Source organism: Gossypium arboreum, chromosome 1 (genome assembly GCF_025698485.1).
Source record: "Gossypium arboreum isolate Shixiya-1 chromosome 1, ASM2569848v2, whole genome shotgun sequence".
In the NCBI taxonomy this organism is placed as follows: Eukaryota; Viridiplantae; Streptophyta; class Magnoliopsida; order Malvales; family Malvaceae; genus Gossypium; species Gossypium arboreum.
In genome coordinates, this window is record NC_069070.1 from 3946447 (window position 1) to 3969798 (window position 23352).

The following is a 23352-nucleotide window of genomic DNA, read 5'->3' on the forward strand; positions in this document are numbered from 1 at the left end:
TTAACTTCAATTTTAGATGAGAGCTACCAAACTATATATATTAAAACATAAAATAGCTTATTTCATCATCACAATCTATCAAATAATATGTTTATGTGAATTAAGTATTCAATATAAGAGGGGTTCGAGTGTAATGAAGCACATTATCCTTTTATTTATGAGTTAGAGAAGAGTTATATGAATAGTTCTAGCATTGTGTCAGAAAGAAGAATTATAATCAGAACCTATAATGAGATTGTTAAATATATATAATATGTTTATAGAGACAAGGAAGGATTATAAGATTAATAAATAAAATTGTATTATTGATTAGGAATGTAACACACCGAAATCTAAACCCTACGTATAACCTAACTTCATTCTTTGATTTATATTTCTTCTGCCGTCGTTGTTGACATTCAAAGTTGAGAACAGTATTTTGGGATTGAATCTCTCAGCCGCCGGTAGGTCAGATAAAAAGGGTTAAGAAACTTGTTTGTGCAAAGGGAATAAACAAAAGAAAATGTGTTTGGTATTGTTGTGTGGTAAAGAAGAGAGGGTTTTGGGAAGAATGCAAGCTCCTGGGTTTTGTCCGCACTGTAGGGGCAAAGTGGAGGCCGTCGATGTTGAGAGACGATGGAGGTTATGTTTCTTGCCCATTTGCTTCAAGGTCAAGAGAAATTATTCATGCACCATATGTGCCAGGCGTTTGGTCTTGTATTACTAGATTTTTTTGCTATTTTCTTCGGATCAGATCTCAATTCTTTCATGTTTATAAAACATTTTTTTTTTCTTTTTGAGGAGAATGTAAAAAAATTCAAAGCATTTCAATGGATGCTGCTGATAACTGTATATGCTCTTCTCCCTGAAGAAATGCAACATTTTCTTTTTCTTTTCTTTGGTCTTTTATGAGCAAACATATAACACTTATATTTGAGATTCTATTTTCATTTCCAGAATATTATATATGTAATATCAAGTCAGATTGCTACAAATATATATATATATATATATATATATATATATATATATATTATATATTTACTGATTAAGTCTTTAATTGATTGCCATCGATATTATTATCCGTATAGGAGGACATGCGTTTAAGTACATTATCATCTTATTTAAAGGTTGAGGAGGAGGTCAGGTAATTTGATAAAAGTAAAATAAATTATTAATCAATAAAAATAAACCCACTTTTTAAAAATAACTTACCATTTTAAATCATTTTAAAAATTAGTTCATTACGAGTAACTTAATTTTTATATAAAATTAACTTGAATCAAACTTAATATTATTATATTTATAATAAATTATTATTTTAATTTTAAACATATTGATATTAATATTATAATTTTCAATGTTATTAAATTTATATTTTTAATATTGTCAAAGATACATATTTATATTTAAGAATATAATAAATTATTAATAATAATTTTAAATGAAAAAATTGTAATATATTATTGGAAAATATTTTTATTAATATTTTAATTTTTAAAGTATAAAATATGAATGTTCTAATAATATAAATATGAATATTTATTTAAATCATTGTTAGATTCATTTATTCCTTCCAACTCCAACACGTGGTTATATACTTTGATATATGAAAAATATGTAATTTCAAATTAAGTTTTAATTAAGCATTGGTAATTATTAAATTTATTTAAGATTAATTATTATTTTATATTTTGCGTTTATTTTATTAAAACAACTTTCAAAAATATATCCAAAATAAACCAAACAATAAAAAGATTAATTTTTCTAGGAAAACAATTACTTTTCTTTAAATCATATTTGAAAGTTATTTTAATAAAATAAAAACATTTTATAAGTAAATTGAGTATTAGCTTGATTGGCATGGGCATTATTGCTAATGCCGAAGGACATGGGTTTGAGTACGCTGAAGTGTATCATCCTCCTATTTATGGATTAAGGAAAGACTATAGATAGATCTAAGTATTATTATTACAACTAAATATTGTAAATGAGACCTTAAAGAACAAATTATATCTTGCATTTAAAATTCGGATATTTTTCATTTCAAATTTCAAGGACCGATATCAAATTTTAAGCCTATTTTTCAAGTCTGGGTTCGACCTAAAAAATGAATCTAAAATTTTGCTCAGATTTGGCTTAGATAAAAAATGCTAAGCTTGAATCCAACCTGACTTGTCTGTATTAAATCTTTTTATATAAAAATAAATTTAAAAAATATAATACATCAAATACACTAAAAGTATTGAAATAAATATTTCCGATAATTCGGACATATTAAAAAGTCTTTATACTTAATAGCACTAATATAGTTGTAACTTAACAAATAAATGCCTCTAAATAGTAGCAAAATTAACCATAAAACAAGTGTTATATAAGTAGCAATATAATAGCAAAACGGCAGTAAAACAATAGTAGAAAAAAATTTTAGGTAGTTCAGCAGGGGACAAAAATTTCTTATCCGAGGCTCGGTCTTTTTAAAAAATAGATTTTATTTTTTATAGTCTATTTTTCGGATCTATATTTTTATCGAAATCTTTCATTTTTTGAACGAACTTTCAAATCTAAACAAATGATCTCACCATGATCGAGTCTAGTTTGGACTGTATTATTGAAATTATAAAATTTTATTAGTGTTTACCGAGATTACTTATTTATTGCACATTTATTTATTGAAGTTCTACTATGATTTGAATAACATGAAAGGATATGTGTATTCACAATATTTTTAATATAAAAAATAATTAAATTTGATAATTAATTGGTAGTAAGATAGATCTACGATGATTTGTTCTTTAAATTAATTCTTCAGTATTGAAATTCAATGATTGATTGTGTTATAGGACGAAGCCAACTTTGACACTTAAAATGACATTTACATGTTGAAAAATAAAAAATAATTAATTAACGTGAAAGATTATTAAATTAGAGAAAAATTACCACCGTTATTAAAGATAAAAGAAGTCACTATGTGAAAATTGTTACAATAAACTCTTGCTTCCAAAGTAAATAGTTAATTACACCTCCCAAACAATCTTATATAAGAGAAACAGATAAATTTGATAAAAAGTCAAATATCATGCTTAATACTTTGATTTGGTGCGTTTGTACTTTATATAGACTCTGAAACCCTTTAGTCTTTGTTTCCTTATCTATGTGGGATTTCTGTTCTCGTATAGGATAACTCTTTTTTCTTTATTTTCTTACTACAAACATTTTCAATTAACCTTAATAAATCTCCACCTTGATTGAAAATGGACATTGGTTCAGTTTCTATTATCTTCACTAATAACCATAATTCTCTAACTCGGAAAAATGATCTTACTCTACCGTAAAAGTACATTCACTAAACATTTCACTTCAACACATGTTGAAAAACTATTAAAATTTATTGTGTAACTTCCATGTTGGTTTTCCTCAGAAGTTCTTTAGCCGTCGACATAATTCCACCGTGTGTGTTGCATCAATGGCAATGTGCAACTTTAGATCCGCTAACAACACCACATCTTTTTCCATGGTAAGGCAAACATATCATGAGGATGTACTTCTCAATGTCATAGAAGATTACCATCATCCATGACAATGGTGGCACAACTAGCTTCTGATACAAAGCCTTTTGCCGAAATACTGGCTCCATTTGGACAATTCTTCTTTAGGTGCCCAGCCCCAAGCAAATTGAAATGTTTTTCTACTTGTTAGTCTAATTTCCCATTGTCAATACAGAGTCTAATGAAGCACGACCTCCATTCTTTAACCTTATCTCCTAAAAAATGAGCTTGCTGGAAACTTCTGTGAAATTCAGAGTTCTCTTCCCATACATCAAGATAGGTTTCATGTACTCATAGGAAGATGGAAGAGACCATATAAGCCTTAAGAGATTTATCTTCATCTTCAATTTCCACTCAAATAGCTTCTAGTTTAGAGGCGCTATCATTGAGAGCACTAAGGTGATTTGAAATTGTATGAAATTGTTCCTCCCACAACAACCTATTTGAGACGCCCTTCATCTAATATAACCCTTCAAGCTTTTCCCAAAGAACTTTGGCACTTGATATTCCTTGCACATTTCAAGAGAAATATTTTCCAAGCACAGATGTATTGCGCTTGTAGCTTTCAAATCCAACTCCTCCTAAACTTCGTCTCTCATACTAGACCCTCTCAAAATCCTAATTGATTGGCTTTCCCTTCAATGCCTTGTGTAACCCATATTGTATTAACACATTTTTTACTTGTACTTGCAACCAACCAAAATTAATCCTTCCATTAAATTTCTCAATCTCAAGTCTGATGGTACTAGCTAAATACTAAAATATTGAACATGGTCCGTGAGGATGCATGGTAGATTCCTAGGAAAAAAAGGTGTGCCACATTGAAAACTCTCAATTACCAAATCTTTCCTTATCAAAACCTATTTTAGGCATGCACTTTCACAACACTACATCACTTTCTAAAAATTGAGCAACTTAGGACCATTTTCAAGCAATAATGAAAATTTATTTTCGGAACTGGAAGATCAAAAAATGTCAAACCATAGAGCATATTGATAAAATTAACACTCCTTCAACAGTGGCTCTTGATACCACTTGTCACAACAAACCCCCACTTCGACACTTGAGATATCTTTATAATACCCCGAATTTTTTCGATTTGTTGTACCAAACATTCTGAACATATTGATCACAACTCCGTGTGAGAATTATGATTTATGTGAAATTATTTGAAATTGGGAATCTATAGAGTCACGAGCTAGTATATTAATTTATTTTAAGAGTTTTGGGCTCAATCAAGTAATATTTTGATTTAAGGGGCAAAATGATAATTTTATCCTAGAAATGTATTTTTTTACATTTTGAACATGTATATGTTAGAATATTAGAATTTATAAGTGTGCGTTGTGATGGGATGAAATTTGAGCCATTGAATTTTGTTTTGATACCATAAATAAATGGCTAAATGCTCAAATTGGGGCACAACCTTTTAGGGGTTACTAATACAAGGGCCAAACCTTTCAAAATACCCATATAAGGGCTTCACCTTTATAAAAGTTCTCAAATGAAAGCCAAACCTTTTTTAAAGTTCTCAAATAATGGCTTGTTAAATATTGTATATCAAGTCTCAGATTATGTTTTTATTATTTTCTTTTATTTTCAAGCAATATTTGATTCAATAGTCATGTATTTTATACTTAGAGGACCATTCCTATTGCTAAAGCTAGTTCATAAAAACAATTTTTTATATATTTAAATATTATAAATTTAAAAGAATTATGTATTTTTATTGAAAAATAAATTCTTTTGGTAACTTCCTTTTTTAAGTTTTTGAATTTTTATCTGAAATTTTTGGAATTGAGATTAAATTGACAAACATGTGCAAACTTGAGAGCTAAATTTATTAATATTTTTAAAATTAGGACTAAATTTGATAAAATCCGTAAACATTAGAAGCTAAATAGTAATTATGTAAATAAAAAAGCCACATCAACATCTTGTTAATGATTTAATGGAGAAGTGACCAAAAGATCAATTGTTGACAACTTTAATAACTAAATAACATATTTTTAGAGTTAAATGACCAAAACATAAATACGCAAATTGTTGGATAGCCACTAGTAAAATTTACCCCAAATCATAGCTGACTTATTTGGAGGTTTATAACCCCAAGTGGCGATGACTAATTGGGCAGGCATTCATGGTATGGTAGGCCAATGGATAGGTGGAGTTAATTAATAATGCTGCACAGAGCCACGTAAAAGGAGGAATTCATAGAATCCAAAATATATTTGAATCCTATTGGTTTTTTTTTATGGTATATTTGAATTTTATCCACTATTATTATTTAAATATTTTATTGAGTTGAAATTACTTTTAATAGAATTATCATTTTAATATAAAATTATAAAAATATCTTTTATAAATTATAATTAATATTATTATGTCACTTTTATATTTTCATATTTTTATATAATTTTAAATAAAAATTATAAATTCAAAAGAAAAGTAGTATTAATTATTTAATAATTTTATTATAAGTTTTGACCATATTTATACTCGTTTTGACTCAATGTTTAAATTATCTATAGTTCCTCCTCAATCTATAAACAATAATATAATGTGTTTCAACATACTCAAACACACATCCTCTTGCATTGACAACAATATACATACCAATTGAAGTAAGATTCAATACGCGATAAAAAATTCAGTTAATTACAAAGGTAAGGTAGTAAATGAGTTGCTTGCAATCAACTCAATTATGTGCCACTCAAAGTAGTTAAGAGATTTAACACCACATATTTTATCGCAAAAATTTATCAAGAAATTCAAAATATTAGAAAATATCACATTCTGAAATAGGAAATGAAGACTTGATTTTGGAGTAAATATTATATTCTGAAATTTTTAACATATAAATATAATTCAGAAAATTGGTGGGCTAGCGTGGTCCATTGCGACTTTGGATCGGATAAATTACGCAACGTATTTCCTTTTTAGAGAGAAAAAAAAAATCTAATTTATGTTCATTTTTTTTCCAAATATATGTCCATATTTTTAAGGGTAAATTATAATTTTAGTCACTATAAAATAGAGTATATCTTATTTTGATCACTTTTAAAAAATTTTAATTTAGTCACTTTAAATAAGATAATTATGTAAATTGATCACTGTGGTTAAAATTTCTGTTTTTTTAACGAATTGTTGATGTGATATATTAGTTCATCAAGTGCTTGACATATAACATTCTTTTTGTTGACTTTTGACTAAAATTTAGGGAAAACAAGTTTTAAACTAATTATAACGAGGTCCCTAAAATTTAGTCAAAAGTCAATAAAAATCATGTGTTACGTCAATAATTAGCTAAAAGAATAATCCGCATAATTATCTTATTTAAAGTGACTAAATTAATAAAAATTTAAAATGACAAAAAATAAACCCTATTTTAAAATAACTTTCTCTATTTTTAAACAATACCTCCAATACTTTTATAACATAATTTATATAAAAATAATTAAGCATCGGTTCTTAAAAATTAAATTAATTTTTTTTAAAAACGGCCCTAAACGAGATTATGAGATTTTAAAAATTTATTATCATATTATTTTAATAAATTTTAAACCATTAATTTTTAATCACCATAATAATTCTTATGTCTTATATTTCTAAAAGTTTTTATTTTACCTTTTTATATTATTTTATTTTTTAGGCATTAAAAATTATGAGACCTTAACTCAATTGGTAAAAGGCGAAGAACTTAAGTTTTAAGCACTCGAGTTTGAGTGTCATCATTCGCAATTTTATGTAGGTTTCAAATCTGGATTGTATTAGTTTTAGTTTGAACAAACTAGAGTTGATCATGAGTCGAGTCGGGCCTTAACAAAATTTTAGGCCTAAAATTTTCCCGAAGCTCGACCCAGATAAATATGCTAAAATCCAAGTCCAAATTTTTGTATTAAATTATTTTATAATTTTATATTTATATAAAATAAAATTTAAAAATATAATACATCAAATACACTAAAAATTAAAATAAATGTTTCCCAATAAATTAAAAATAAATTTTAAAAATATTTATACTTAAATAACAAGTAAATGCCTTTAAAATAATAGCAAACTTAACAATGAAATAATAATTATACAATATACAAACAACAACAACAAAATAATTACAATATAATAGCAAAACGACATTAAAATAATAACAAAACACAACAGGAAGACACAATAACAATTTTTTTTTGCAAATTCGGATCTGGGCAAGTTGAGCCTGAGTAAAAAAATTACCTAAAACTCGACCCATTTATAAAACGAGTCCTATATTTTACCTAAACTTATTTTTCGAACAAACCTCCAAATTTGGCTCATGATCAAGTGTAGGTCAAAGATATACTTGTAGTTATACTTGTCACGCTTTAAAGAAAATATTGGATATTTTTAATGATATTAAAAAATTGAGCATTGTAGTTACCCACAAATGAAGGTGATGTAATTAATAGCAGAAAAGTACAAACTTTTCCAGTGAAATAAACTAAGGCAACCTAATTGTGACCAGGAACACCCCATTCTCCATTTTTATATAAATAAAATATATGTATTAAATTATAGCCAACAATGTGGAAGCAGGGTTTGCATTTATAAAGAAGAAATAGATTGGGAAAGCCTCACATTTCGCCCCCTTCCTATTTTCACTCTTTTCAGTCCTAACAAAAGGCGGCCCCTCAACTCTCTTCTCTCTTTCCCCTTCACTGTTTCAACTCAAAGAAATGGCGGAGGAGAAGAAGGCTCAATCTGCTGGGGTTTGGCCTACGGTTAAACCTTTTGTCAATGGTGGTGCCTCTGGTATGCTTGCTACCTGTGTCATCCAACCCATCGATATGATCAAGGTTTTCACTATTCTTTACCTTCATTTTTTTCCTTTCTTATTTCTGGTAGATCAGATCTTCAGCTCTTTTTTTTTCCCTTTCAAAGTTAAATTAGATCTGGGATTTGCTTGGGTTTCTTTCATAATTTTCTGTTCTCTAGCTTGGTTTGTATCGTTTCGGCTAATGGTCTTTTTATGTTTTGGTTTGGTGTAGGTAAGAATCCAACTGGGTCAAGGATCGGCAGCAACTGTTACCAAGAACATGCTTAGGGAGGAGGGTGTTGGTGCCTTTTACAAGGTTCTTTTCTACTTCATTCTAATTTTGATTTTTTTTTCTTGATCTAACTTTTCAGATGCTGGATCTGTTATCGGCCTCTGAGACCTGTGATGGATTCTAGATCTTTAATTTTCACATCGTTTAGCATAGTTCCTTTAAGGATATTCAACGTTTCGAAAATTTCTACATTTGTGTTCAATGATGTATGTGAAATTATTTATAGGTGTTGAGTTGACAAAACATTGGAATTTAGTGCTGTTTCATTGAATGAGATGTTAATTATTGGTTAGAAGTATAAGTGAAGGATGATATTGGCATAAATACATCCTTTCTTGTTACATCGATTAACTGGAGGTTAGACTTTACACAACTTGAAACTGCAGCTCATCTGTGGTTATACATAGGGTTTGGTGACCTTGTCTTGAGGAATTTATTTTGATGTTCTAATTTGAATCAAGAGGATATTTCAGTCATCCTGTGTCTGTCGTCTCACTTGTAAATTTTTGGACAGGGTCTATCAGCAGGACTGCTCAGGCAAGCTACATACACTACTGCTCGATTGGGATCATTCAAGTGAGTGCCTAAAAATGGGATAGAATGTAAAACATTGTGCAACTTTGATTATACGTTTCAAGATACTTCCTTTTTTGTTAATGATCAATAGTTTGATTCTGAAGTGTGGATTTTATTTATGACCTCATTTCCACTGCCTGTGTATGGCGTGGTTTGCTATTGAACTAAACTTGGATACTCTATGTGGTTCTGGTTCAGCTTTTGATTTATTTCCATTGTTTCTACAGAATGTTGACAAACAAAGCAATTGAAGCCAATGATGGGAAGCCCTTACCTCTATATCAGAAGGCTTTGTGTGGTCTGACTGCTGGTGCTATTGGAGCCTGTGTTGGCAGCCCGGCTGATTTGGCACTTATCCGTATGCAGGCTGATGCTACTTTGCCTGTTGCTCAGCGCAGAAATTACACCAATGCATTCCATGCACTCTATCGTATTGTTGCGGATGAAGGGGTTTTGGCTCTTTGGAAAGGTGCAGGCCCCACCGTAGTCAGAGCCATGGCATTGAACATGGGAATGCTTGCCTCTTATGATCAAAGTGTTGAGTTTTGCAAGGATTCCCTTGGCTTAGGAGAAGCTGCTACGGTGCTAGGTAAGAGTCTTTTAACTATTATATTTCTAAATTTGTTATTTGAACAATACTCATTTGTTAGAAGTCCATTGCTAATATAAGGAAATATTGTTAAAACATTTTATCGAGTTGGATGACCACATGTAATTTTAGTTTTTTGTTTTTCCTTTTTGAAATTAAGCATTAATTACATCCCTTTTTTAATGTCATATGCATAAGTGATTGCTCTGGACATAATATTTTACCCTGACAATCGCATAGTTTTACTATTCCATTTCAGAAGCTTAAAGATTTTCCTTGAAGCAAATTACTTGTTTATGCTTTGTTTCTGCACCTATTTTTCTAATAATGAGTAGAATGGAATAAATAAAAAACTGAAAATAAATTAATAACCAATGATATAACAGGAATATTGGCTCTGCTGAAATAAATGAGAACCATAATTGTAAGACTACATATATGTAAGTAATATATAGCCCATTCCGTTATTGGAGATCCAAATAGGGTTGGGCATTAGAAATGGTATGCTTCATCAAAGAGATGTTGCTTTGGTGATCTTTGGGTTTGTGCATCTTCTTTAAAGGCTTGGTCTTGATGTCTATGTCCTTTCAGGAATTCTTAATGTTTCGATGATACATTCAGAGATTTGAACAGGAAGATTGGCTGTCGTTGTTTTTACTTGTTTCTTAATTTGAGAACTGTTTTCTACTACCTCATTGCTTTCAGCGGTTGGTTAGTCTCTTGGGCTTATCCGCCCTACCTTTTATCTTGTATATAGCTAGAAAGATCAAAGATATAAAAATACAAAATATTTACTCACGAGTGAGGCAAGCTCTTCTGTTGTGGGTCATGGGTTCTCTTGGTTATATGACTCATCCAAGTGACAGCTGCGCCTGATTTCAGAATTTTAGACTAGATCTCTTTCTACCGTGGTCACTTAGTCTTTGTAAATCAAAATAATTGGTGTATATGCTTTCAGAGTTGATTGTGATACATTTTCCAATTTATAAGACCGCTGGTTGGCATGCATTACTAATTCTAAAACTTGTGTAGTTAACTGGCTTTTACATTTTTTTTTATTTAGCAAAGAAATGGCTATGCCCTCTCTTCCCATATTGATAAATGTTCCTTTTCATCGTCTCAGGTGCAAGTACTGTTTCGGGTTTCTTTGCTGCTGCTTGCAGTTTGCCTTTTGATTACGTCAAAACACAAATTCAGAAAATGCAACCTGATGCTTCGGGAAAGTATCCATATAGCGGCTCTTTGGACTGTGCCATGAAAACCCTCAAGTCTGGAGGACCATTCAAATTTTACACTGGGTTCCCCGTATATTGTGTTAGGATTGCTCCGCACGTCATGGTATTTACTTTCCTCTGTCCTCCATATGTGGTTTCTCAAGCTCAAGTGTGAAGTGAACGAGCTTTTAGTTATATCTAATGACTGGATGTTGTCTTATGCAGATGACTTGGATATTCCTCAACCAGATTCAGAAGGTAGAGAAAAAAATGGGGTTGTAGAGCGTTGTCACTTCTCAGAGACGTGGAGTAATGCTGGACTAATTGATTGCGTCAAATAAAATCCTGGATTTTTGCTGGTTCTGGCTAATCATGCAAATTTTGAAATACATTTCAAGTCAATGTTGTCTTATTTTTCTGATTAAATATTTTAGGGTGAGATAGGAAAACCATTTGCATCCCAGAGTTATGATTTGATTGCTCATACTTCTGATTAAAAATAAATGTGTACCAAACCAAGTTCAAAGCATTAAATCTTTATATTTTTCATCTTCTTGAACAATTCATTTGTTTATTCACAAATGCTGCTTTCTTCCTCTTTTCTTTTGGTTCATTTCTCTCAGTGCGTGATATGTTTCTTTTTTCTTATTCTAAAAATCATTTACACGTTTAATTTATTTTATTTCTTTAAGACTATCCTAGATACCGGATTTTATTCGGATCTACTCATTCCTGTGTTTATATAATAGCATTTAGCCCCTCGATTTTGTGATTTCTTTTTTTGTTCTAAGTTGATACTCAAATTTTCATTCCGTCAAGGGTTTTGATACTTTTTGTAACAATATTAAATATGGGACACACAGCATTTTTAGGTTGTGACATGTGGCACTGAGATGCCATAATCTATTCTTCCTATAAAAATATTTAAAATTTAAAAGAAATATATAAAAATACTTAAAATTTAGCACTTTTAGGTTGTGACGTGGCACTGAGATGCCATAATCTATTCTTCCTATAAAAATATTTAAAAATTTAAAAGAAATATATAAAAATACTTAAAATTTAAGTTAGAAAAATCGGAAACCTGGAAAATTTACATCTTTTTCTAAACAAATTGCAAACAATTTAGATGATGATGGAATTTATAATTAATTTATGCTTTGAGATGAGTGTATATTATTACATGAATTTTCAAGTTGATAAGAATGCAAAAGATGATTTTGATGAAGGCTTATAGGAAGTTGTTTTGCTTTCCTTTTTTGTTTTTTAATTATTTGTTTAGTTTTATAGGAAAAATTGGGTTCTTCTAATGAAAATGCTGTTAGCACAATCATGAATGAAGTTTATAAAATTACAAATTTACTAAGTTTTGGAGAGGGTTTTGAGTTTTTAAGTTTATCAAAATCACAAATTTACATATAAGTTTATCAACATTTAATTGTGTTTAATTATAATTATAATTATATTTAATTATATGTGTTTGAGGATCAAGCCAATAAAATTTGTAAATATGAATGGTTAAATTTATTAAATTATATAGAATTAAGATGAAATTGATAGAATGTGTAGATATTGAGGACTAAATGTGTTATTATACCAATTAAAAAGGTCACATCATCACTTTCATTAACCATTTAACAGAGGTGACCAAAATAGAAACTATCTAAAACATGAAAGACTGAAATAGAAAAATCTAAAACATTAGTGACTAAATTATAAACTTTTATAATTAGATAACCAAAATAGAAACACACTAATAGTTAAATGACTAATTCTATTATTTCCCAAAAAATTAACAGAAAAGAAGAGGGAATGGTAGTTACGGGCTTTTTGTTTTCTTTCAATCCTTTGTGGATTAACAGGAGGAGGGTAGAAGGAAGTTTTGAGTTGTGCAATCCAGTAAAAGGTAGAATATATTAATTTTCTTTGGAAATGGAATTAAGTAATTAATTAATTAATTAATATTAGTACATTCAAGCAGTGTTTGATACTAAACAGAAGTAGACATTATTGAAAGGCCACACCATCAAACTCACAAATTACAACCAATTTGTCCATTATTTCCCTTCACAACTTATCTCCAATATTTCTCTGTTAATCAAACAGACAAAAATCGGATTATTCCAAGCCTTGAATGACACCACAATTGCATCTCTACAATTAGAGGCTTTAAACCAAACTTGACAATTATTTATTTTACCATCTTCCACTGCCTGCCATTCACCTTTGTGGCGGATCCACCGTTCGAACATTTGCACCCATCATTCCTTCAATGCGATCCTTTGTTATCTCCACAAAATGACCCACTATTTCGTGGAACTGCTTTAATCCTGACAGTGGGAGAATGATGGAAGACCGATCAGAACCTGCAACCTGCAATGTTGAACAATCCTCTTATCAACCAACACTCCATATCTTACACTTTATTAATATACGCGTATATAAAATAAGACAAAGAAATAAAGTTGAATGGAGAGAATACTTCAGATATCCTCAAGAAATGTCCTCTGTTGTTGCTCCCAAGATCAAAGAAGAATCTCTTCTGGTCAGCTCTGATCACCTTTGAAACCCCCATGTTACCAGTTTCATCCTGTGGTGGCAATTCAACTGATCTATCTACATTCAATTCAGAAGTTGAGCTAGGCTGGTTGTGTCCAGATATGAATCCCGCCCCTACATCATCTGAAAGCCCAACAAGACGTTCTGAAGGTTCAGAACTTTGCTGCTTCGGAAAACCCATTTAGACACAAGCAGTCAGGTTGAAAATTGAATGAGACTAAATGAAACTATGGTACTAATATATAGCAGCAGAGTAACTGGAAAGGAAGGAGCATAGGAATATAGCCCAAAGATACCTGATTCGGCAATAAGAAAAGCCTTGATGCCTCATTGATCTCTGCCAATATGTTCCTGAAGGCTGCCCACCCTTCATCCCTGGTACTTCCTGCTGGTACAATAATGGTACTGCGGTTTCTGCTCACAGATGCTTCAGACACCTTTACAGATAATTTCATTAGAGAAACATTTTTTTTTTCAAAAGATGAACTCTTACTTTTGACTTTTCTAATCCTCCAAACAATACAAGTTAATACAAAGAATAAAAAACAAGATATGATACTTACTTGCAGGGAGAGATGGTGATGGGGTGCAGTGGGGCGCTTTTTTGCCCGTCCCAACTCCAACCAGATAATACACCAACATAACCCGACCCCGACCCAATCCGAAATTAAATATTAATATATGTACCCCAAACCTGACCTGAAAAATCAAAGCTATACCTGATTCTGACCCGACCTGATATACCAAAATTTTTAATTTTTATCAAAATAGAATAATATTTTTTAATGATATTATTAATTGTTCTCTAGGTATAATTATGCTAGAGCAAATATTAATTTAAATTTTATTATATATTTTAAACTGATATTATACATACAAAGGTATTTTAATAATTATTCTAGGAATACAAAGGTATTTTAATAATTATTCTAGGACTAAGTGGGCTTTTCCTAAACCTGACCCAACTAATTGAAGAATTAGACCCAACCTAAACCTGGGCCGATAGTCGAAACTTCTCACGTCCAAGTTTTCTTGCCATCCCTATTAGCAAGGAAAAGAGTCTATAAAGTCTTGAGTAAAAAATAAATAAAATTGAGCACTAAGGGAAAAAGTGCAACCAATTGAACCTTCAAGGACAAAAAAAACAATTGAGCGCTCTGTCGACTGATTTGACAGTTAGCAAATATTGATGCAACTGATGGAAGCAACGAGAAATTGGCATGTGGCCTGCCACGCGGATAAGTATGCCACATCAGCATACATCAAAAAAATTCTGAGCTCAACTTGGATGACTTTTACCTACTCACATCTAGACATTTACTTAAATATAGTCTCTAACTCTAGTTTTCCACCATTGGCATTCCCTACATGCTAACCAAATAAAAAGTTACAAGAGTAACAAGAGTTTCCCAGGACAAACTATAAGTACATATTTGACATTTTCATCTAATTTCTCTCATTTATTTTGTGAACTCCATCTTCAAAGATAAGGGACTAATTTCTCTCATTTATTTTGTGAACTCCATCTTCAAAGATAAGGGACTAAAGAGAAAATACGTTTTTGCTTAAAGCCATACTCAACTTTGTCTAGTCCTCTCATAGAAGGTTCTCACAAATAGGCATCACATAATCTAAAGAACAAAATACAAATTGCAAGGCATTAAATCAACATGTTGCAATGTTAATAGTAGATCATTCCCCACATGTAATTAGGAGAGGTAACGTCTTAAATTTTTTGGACACCAACAAACTTACATATGAAGCATCTTTTGTTATACAAGCATAATCATTGGATTGGTTACATTAAAACTTTTACCATGTGAAAGTAGATTTCTTACTTTTAATTGTTTCTATGGCATTGTTTGTCAAGTGGGTGCCAAAAGGGATGCTAATTCTTTAGGATTTTTCTAGAATAGTTTTTAGCATATAATAAGCACATGCTATTATCACCATTTTCATGCAATATTAATAATGTTGGTTTTTCTTATTTCCTTGAGAGCCAAAACAAGTACCTTTCTATTTTCACAAGTTGTTTAGTCATGTAGTAGCCACTTTACGTCCATTCTGCAAAAGTTGGTATTAAAGCTTGTAGAAAGAGATATCAATTGGTTGGTTGATAATAAACTTCATGTCCAATAGAAGAAGACTTGTTAAATGAATTGCATTCTACAAACTTGACAACTTGGTAGAATAACTACCATAGTATAAAGCTCAAACAAGGTACAAACGAATTCATCTTTGACAAGACTCAGAGCTCAAGGTAGCTCAAGCTACAAATATTTCCACCAAAGCATAATGTTTAGAGAAGAGAAGAGGATTATTCCTTATTGAAAAAAAACTGTTGATTTTATTGTCATCTAGCTCAAGGTAGGAGAATAGAAAACCTGATTTAAGCTCTAATTAAGATGGCCAAGGAGCAAAAGGGGAAAACAAAAGCTGCGGTTGGGAAGAAATTCAACAAACTAAAAGAAAAAACTTGTGTAATTTTCCCCAAATTCATTGCTACAAATCCGTCAATCAAAAAGTTCTCTAGTTTATGAAGACGAAGTGGCAATCCCTTTGGTTCAATGGATTTCTCTTCCATGGCTACCCATCTCCATTTTGTTTGACATTTGGGTCCTTTCTAAATTAGTTAAGTCTTTTATGAATCTATATTCATTTTTTTGGAACTATATTGAAATGTATGCTCTCAAGATTGGGATCAAGTCACCAAATGAGTAACACAAAAATCATATTCAAAGAAAGGGTCTTTAGCCTTACTCTCATTTCTATTTTTGCCTACAGTTGCATACATATCTTTAAAATACTAGAACTTTCAACTTGTTTTATTCATGAATAATTACCTCTCAAATAGGTTTCTAACTTAGGAAATAAGATGCAAAACCCTGATTAAATATTCTAGCAAGGAAAACAAAAATGACAGAAAAGAATCCTAATGGTCAAATTCTGTTATTAGTCCCTATACTCTATGTAAGTTGTGGATTTAGTTTTTGGACTTTAATTTGATAAACTTTAGTCCATGTACTTTTTGAATTGGTCAATATTAGTCTCCGTACTTTTTGAATTTTAAAATTTTAATCCTAATCAAACAGAAATAGTTAAATTTGTTTGGTTTAATTCTTCTATTAGTCCTATACTATGCGTAAAGTTGTAGATTTAGTTTATATTCTCCAACTAGATTATTCTTGATTACTATATTTTTTAATTTTGAAATTTCAATCTTGAAGTTAAAAAGTCATTAAATCCATTAACTGTTTTTTTTTTTTTTGTGTGTGTGTGAATAATATGTGAAACTAGTAAGCTGACATGATAATACACATGCGATAATATATTTGTCGCATCAAACTTTAAAAATAACAAAACTTAAGCAATTGTTTGGTTAAGACTGAAATTTGAAAATTTGAAAAGTACAAGGATTAAAAATGATCAAATTAAAGTATATGGACAAAATCTACAACTTACACATAATATAGGGACTAATGACAAAATTTAACCAATCCGAATTATTAGGAAGTTTTATTGAAACTAATGAAGAAATTCCAGGAAATAAAATCAAAATCAAATCACCTTAACGTTACTCCAATCATCGAGAGAAAGCTTGTCCTTAAGCTTGAAGACACAGTTCCATTGTATCCTTTGTTGCCTCCATTAGTTCACTATCTTCTATTCCCAACCACAAGAGCTCTTTTACATTAATGGCTCAACTCATATTGCTGATCGCAATTATAAAGGACCTTTGCAAGTCGTTCAAACATCTCTCCTCTTGTCAGCTTCTTAGCGAAGGTAGAAGGGGCACTGCAAGATGCAGTTGTAGCCTAAGTTTGTATGTCTAAATCATCTTAGTCATTGTTTGTGTAATTTTGGAAGTCTAGACAAAAGTAGGTTTCTTCTGTGGACCCATTTCTACCTGCAATTTTTCTTCAAATGGCCTTGCTAGACTTATCTCTTGAACCAAACTGGCAGGTAGTATAATTCCACATCAAGTCTGATAGGTCAATTAGGCATGCAATGAACAGGTTCAGCTGTTAATTGACTCGCACGAATGATGAGCACACCAAGACTGCTAGAATCGCCATTGGTATTCCTCAACCAAACATGTCTACTTCAAATTGATGAGTTCTCCTAACAAGTTGCCACTCATGGGTGGCCAAAACAAAGCAAACAATATCCATTGAAGATCACCCATGTCATATTTTGTTCTTCCTGTTCCAATTGATAGAACCACATTTGCGCCTCTCCTAAGATGATGAAGGCGACCAACTGAACCTTATCCTATGAGGTAGTATTCCAGTTGGCAAAGGATTTTTCACATCTATGGAGCCAAACAAGAGGGTCATTTGATCCATTGTATGTAGGAAGTCAAGTTTGGTGTATTTAGGCATTATTCCCCCACCCATCCTGCCATTTTGGATTGTCATATATCTATCACTGCTCCTACAGTTGAAAAGAATGCCCAAGTATGCAATCTAGTCGCTGGTGTAGTTTGAAATGCCTTGGTCAAAAGTTTCTGCCCCCTTCCCATGTAAGAAGGTATGAAGCAAGGCCTCAATCTGTTCTAGGTTTGCATCAACTTGTGCCTTTGATGCAGCCACCTGAGCTTTGTACCAAGCTTGAGCCTTGTAGAGCAAGTTTCGAATTTCCTCATCAAAGGTTTTCTCGTTCATGGTGTTTAACTTTGATGCCAAAATTATTATGTCCCAAGTGCCAATTCGAATCAACGAAAGAGTACCAAAAAAATCAAATTAAAAGAAATGGTCTTTTCTCTTATTTTGATTCCTATTTTTGCCTATGATTGTGGACCTCTAACGTGGTTGACTACTTTTAATTTTTTTGAAACTTTCAACTTGTTTTATTCATGAATAATTTACCTCCTAAAAAGAGATCTACAATTTAGAAAATAAGATGCAAAACTGTAATTTCATATTCTAATAAAGAAAACAAAAATGACAATAAAGTATCCAAATTTATTAGGAAATTTTATTTAAACTAAGGAAATTCTTGGAAATAAAGTCATAATCAAATCAGAATCAAATCCCCTAACATGAAATCTTAGTCTTTGATTGGATTGGACTTAGGGAGAGGAAAGGAAAGAAAAGTATGGGAAAATATTTTCCTTTCCTTTGTTTGGATAGAATTTTTAAGTTAGGCGAGAGAAAGTAAGGGAAGTCAAGTATCCTTTGCTTTCCCTTAAAAGCTAAATATTTTTTATTTACCCCAATTTGGGGGGAAAGCTAAGGAAAGGAAAGGAAAACAAAATTTTAAGATGTAAAATATCCTTTTTGTTCTTTATTTCTTTTATAAATAGTTTTATTAAAAGATTATAATTGTAAAATTCATTATAATTAATCATTTTCTTTCCTTTCCACTGTTTATCCAAACAAAAATTGTTAAAATTACTTAACTTTCTTTCCGCTCACTAATTTTAACTATCCAAACAAGATGATAGGTAATTATTTACTTTCTTTAGCTTCCCACTTCTTTCCTTTCTTTTCCTTTACTACATCTAATCCAAACATAGTGTTAGGGTAAAACAAAGGGATTTGCACCTGGAGTGGCTTCAGGGCATTTGAATGCACCTCTTCATCCTTTCATTTTCAAGTCTGCATATCAAGGAAGCTTTGGGTTATCCAAGTCTATGGTTTTACCAATAATATGTTGGGCCTTTTTACTAGTTTCCTTTCTCAAAAAATAAATCTAGCAACTACTTTTTTTGCTTAAAAACAACTAAAGCTTGTGGTTGATTTTTTTTTAGAAGCTTTGCTATGATACTAGCGCTTAAGAAACAATCTCTCTAGAAAAAGACAATCATCAAATAACAACCCATGACATGGGAATTAATATTTTCGAAAGATTAACAAGGGAAAAATAATCCTAGTTGGATAAGTGATGCATGCCTAGGAGGGAAATTTTAATTCATTTAAATTTGTTTTATAAAGTAGAAACATGTGTCAACTTGCAACGAATTTTTAGAGGGGTTCCAGCATATATGGGTTGTTTTATCAACATAGAATCGTAGCCCTTCTTAGCTTTCCAACACATCTTGAAATGAACCGAACCAACTTCAAAGCTCAAGGTATTTTTGTTTTACTAAAGTATGCACGAGCAAATTTTTTTACATAAGTTCAATTATAGAATTATGAGTTTTCAAGTTTTAGATCAGCTTTAGGCTAACTTTGGAATTGAATTTATGATATTTTATGAGACCAATTATTTATTCTAATTATTATGAGCCAAATATGCAACTTTATTAATGGTACAATCGTAACTTGCTTTCTTAAATTTGGATTAGTTTAGCTTAAAAAATTTTATGACTAAGCTTAAAGGCAAAGCAAGGGTTGTTTCCTTATTTTTCATGTAACTTAAGTCTATGTATGGGATACTATGCTTTGTAATTTACTCTTTGAGAGTTTTTACAAGATTTGATTGCTGTTCTTTCTTCAAAAGTGGCAGCAACTCAACCTTCAAGATAATGGTGTTTACTTCTTCACACTCCCAACTTATTTTTCAAGTAACTTAAGTCTATACATGGGATACTATGCTTTGTAATTTACTCTAAGAGCTTTTACAAGATTCAATTCTTGTTCTTTCTTTGAAAATGGCAACAACTCAATTTCAAGATTGTGGTGTTTACTTTGTTCACACTCCAATTAGCAAGAGTTCTCAACCTTAGAGCGTTGGTTAGAGTCCAAAGAATGCTTTGTTAAATTCAATTGAATTCAAAATGGCATAGGAACATCAAAATTCATCATCCATCCACAAAATTGGTTCCATCAATCCATCTTACTTTAATTTTCGGTTCTCTAGGAAGTTCACATTATGGTTCATTAGATAATCAATTTGAATAGATTGACAAAAAGTTATAGTTTATCCTTTCATATAGCAATCTGGAAACAGCTTTCCTTTTGAGGTATCTTACACATAGTAAGATGACACGTAGAGCATCAATGTTTTTCCACTCTTATTAAGTTGTTTTAAAGAGATGCCTTACTAATTCTCTTTAAGTCAAGAAGGTTAAAGGAAAATTTGACTGTAATGACCAACTCAATTCAACTAAAAAGTCTATTTGAGCAATCCAAAGAGGTCAACAACAACAAACTAAAAGTGGCTCAAAACAAACTAACACAAATCCATAACCAATTGCATCTATGGCCTAACGTGGTAATAGTTGAACCAGAACAAAGATCTATTCAGAACCCAAGAAAACCAAGAGAGAATTGACTTGAAGGAAACTTCCTGAACTTTATCAACCTAAAACCTAAAAAGAAAAAGAATCGAAAATAAAAAATGCCTTAATACAAACCTAACTGAACCCATCCAGTTACAACCTTTAATTAAGAAACTAGCCAAGTTTTGGAAGGAATAAACCCTAGAAGAGAAATCTCAAATTTAAGCAATAAGCAACAATCTACAAGTTGATTAAAGATGCAAGGTTCCAGTAAGAAACAATGGTTTTTAATTATGACATTTTTTCTTCTTTTTCTTTTTCTCACATCAAGCAGCCACAATACCCAAAGGAAGTAAAAACCAAAGCCAAAGAGACAGAAACTAGATATTTGAAGCTTCAACACAGCATTGTCATACTCTGAAGTAGAGCTATTAATGCTAACAAGAATGGGTGGAAGAACCAAGCACCAAAGATCCCTTCATAGATGAGAATATTTAATTGGAGAAACTAAGACCATTTCTATGGGAGGAAACTCCTCAGTTCCAACATACATTTTACTTTAAGGAGCGGAAAAGAAGCTGATCCAAGGTTCAAACAGCCATATTTACAATGAAGGAAATATAGACCAAAATCATGGTGCTTGAAAATTGATATTAGGAGCTTCAAGGAAGCCCTTTTGTTGCTAGGAAATAAAAGCATCAATTGATGTTAGATGGCTGACAGAATCAAACTTGACATTTGAACAAGGAATATTGAATTGGAGGAATCCATATCATTCTAATAAAGGAACCATTTTGAGCTGCAACAAACCTTCAGATTGAGGTTATGAAAAAGAAGCTTCATTAGCAAGAAACAGGGAAACTCTCATGCAAAAAGCAATTAGGAATTTCAATGTCTGGTGGAGTATTAAAATTAATTCATCTCAGGTAAAAGGGTTTCCCACTATAGGATTTATTAATGAACCATATGCTCTTGGGTCGAGTTCAAACACCAAAAAAAGTTTCTAGCCTTCTCCCAACTATTATCAATGTGCATTTTGCATGTTGGGTGGCAATCCTATAAGACCTGCTTTAAGCAAGTAGTTCTAATTAAGTCAAATTTCCTAATTCGGGGTTTGTCATTCTCCAGGACCAGTTATTCCAAAGTGTTCTTCTTCCTCTATCCCCTTCTCAAGCTAAGAGGAACCAGGGAATTGAATTTATGGAAGGACTCAAATGCTCTTCTTCGATTAAAAGAAAAAACCATAAACCAGCATCAACTGTCCAGGATGAAATACAACAGATAGTATTCACCACCCTAAATTATCAGAAGGTTAGGGTTCTTGTAGCCGTAATGGTTAACGTTTACAGTGTCAGGTTGGAGACGAATACGAAAGGGTCCAGCATTCGAAGTGATATAAAGCTAAGGTATAGTTATAACAACAGCATAGTTAAGAATGAGATTCTCCAGCACAGTCCAATTTAAGAAGAGATCCGATCCCCAAAACCATTTCTACTAAAAGCACGACATCATATACAGGAAACAGAAGATTGCAGCAAACATTTAGCCAATATATCATTCCATAGGAAAAATATCGACATCAAAAGAGAAAACAACAAGTGGAATTTGAGTCGAGCAAAGAAAAAGAGCAATAGAAAGTGGTTCGGTGAAGGTAAAAGCTTACCTTCAAGAAACGACCCCTCCGGTTCTCGCCAATGTCAAAGTAAAAGACTTTAGTGTCAAGCTGCAATTCCTTCCTGAAGAGGTCGTGGTCGTCGGAGTTGACGTAGTAATTGAAAAGATCGAGGAACCAGGAGATGCCGGAAGAAGGGACGATGATGGTTGACCTGGTAGCCGATGTCTTTTCCGAGATTTTAAGATAACGCCCGCGTGGGTTCTCCTTGAGATCGAAGTAGAACAGCTTGTGTTCTACCTGAAGTGTTTTGCAAACCAGCTCCACATCGTTTCCTCCTCTTTCTCCGCCACCGCCTCCTCTGTCTACTCCGCCGCCACCGCCAGAGTTCCCTTCCATATCCCTTTCTTTCTTTTAGATTTTTTACCAAAAGAAAAAGAAAAAATTATAAGCCTATGATGAGTAGGCTCCAACGTGGGTGGGACTTTCTTGGCGGATGCTGCTACCATAAAACTAGCAAACCAGAAAACTAAAGGCCTAATCCTGCCATAAATTATTATTTTTATTTATTTAAATCATTCACAAATTATCAATTAATTACTAAAATTACGAAATAATTTTATATTATTTAATAATATTTTAATTTTTTAGCTTAATAAAAATATATATACAGTAAGATTTGAATTCACACCAATTACATTAATAAAACTTTAAAATTTTCAAGTTTTACTTTGATATACTGATATAAATTTTTATTTTAATATGCAAAATTTATTATCTTCATCCGAGATATATATTAATAATACATGGTATATACATACATACGAGTGTAATAGAGTTTTTAATTATTATTTTAAAAATACAAAATTTACATGTCATGTCATGAGATTTAAAACTTGTGTTATTTACTTTAATAAAGCATTAACTTTACTATTGAATAAAATTTTATTTTAATATAATATTTATATTTTAACTATATTTTATTACATACATCAATAGTATATATTGATATAATATTGTTGATTAAGT

At 31.3% G+C, this 23352-nt stretch overlaps 3 protein-coding genes across 4 annotated transcripts; 2 read left to right on the forward strand and 1 right to left on the reverse strand.

The window, feature by feature from the left end:
- Positions 1-487: 487 nt before the first annotated feature.
- LOC108479109 (uncharacterized) lies at positions 488-866 on the forward strand. Its single transcript, XM_017781521.2, has one exon. The coding sequence runs from the start codon at positions 503-505 to the stop codon at positions 704-706; it is 204 nt and encodes a 67-aa protein (XP_017637010.1). The 5' UTR covers positions 488-502; the 3' UTR covers positions 707-866.
- Positions 867-7950: 7084 nt separating this feature from the next.
- LOC108479743 (mitochondrial dicarboxylate/tricarboxylate transporter DTC) lies at positions 7951-11549 on the forward strand. The gene is made up of 6 exons (XM_017782509.2): positions 7951-8356; positions 8549-8632; positions 9123-9184; positions 9412-9773; positions 10897-11111; positions 11213-11549. The coding sequence occupies exons 1-6, from the start codon at positions 8237-8239 to the stop codon at positions 11267-11269; spliced, it is 900 nt and encodes a 299-aa protein (XP_017637998.1). The 5' UTR covers positions 7951-8236; the 3' UTR covers positions 11270-11549.
- A 1358-nt stretch (positions 11550-12907) lies between these two features.
- LOC108483132 (transcription factor Pur-alpha 1-like) lies at positions 12908-22872 on the reverse strand. Of its 2 annotated transcripts, none has more exons than XM_017786353.2 (4): positions 22375-22872; positions 13843-13983; positions 13470-13709; positions 12908-13360 (listed from the first exon to the last, which is right to left on the reverse strand). In XM_017786353.2, the coding sequence occupies exons 1-4, from the start codon at positions 22720-22722 to the stop codon at positions 13208-13210; spliced, it is 882 nt and encodes a 293-aa protein (XP_017641842.1). In that variant the 5' UTR covers positions 22723-22872; the 3' UTR covers positions 12908-13207. The 2 variants fall into 2 exon arrangements, with proteins under 2 accessions (XP_017641842.1, XP_017641841.1); XM_017786352.2 differs by having other exon boundaries at positions 13470-13712.
- Positions 22873-23352: the final 480 nt, after the last annotated feature.

What these genes read in the sequence shown, in the direction of transcription:
- LOC108479109 (XM_017781521.2), top strand. Translation starts at nt 503, where the DNA reads ATGTGTTTGGTATTGTTGTGTGGTAAAGAAGAGAGGGTTTTGGGAAGA.
- LOC108479743 (XM_017782509.2), top strand. Translation starts at nt 8,237, where the DNA reads ATGGCGGAGGAGAAGAAGGCTCAATCTGCTGGGGTTTGGCCTACGGTT. An exon ending in AACCCATCGATATGATCAAG is followed by an intron (nt 8,357 to 8,548) that starts GTTTTCACTATT and finishes GGTTTGGTGTAG; the next exon opens with GTAAGAATCCAACTGGGTCA. An exon ending in AGAAGCTGCTACGGTGCTAG is followed by an intron (nt 9,774 to 10,896) that starts GTAAGAGTCTTT and finishes TCATCGTCTCAG; the next exon opens with GTGCAAGTACTGTTTCGGGT.
- LOC108483132 (XM_017786352.2), bottom strand. Translation starts at nt 22,722, where the DNA reads ATGGAAGGGAACTCTGGCGGTGGCGGCGGAGTAGACAGAGGAGGCGGT. An exon ending in TTTTCTTATTGCCGAATCAG is followed by an intron (nt 13,713 to 13,842) that starts GTATCTTTGGGC and finishes GGTTTTCCGAAG; the next exon opens with CAGCAAAGTTCTGAACCTTC. An exon ending in ATTTCTTGAGGATATCTGAA is followed by an intron (nt 13,361 to 13,469) that starts GTATTCTCTCCA and finishes TCAACATTGCAG; the next exon opens with GTTGCAGGTTCTGATCGGTC.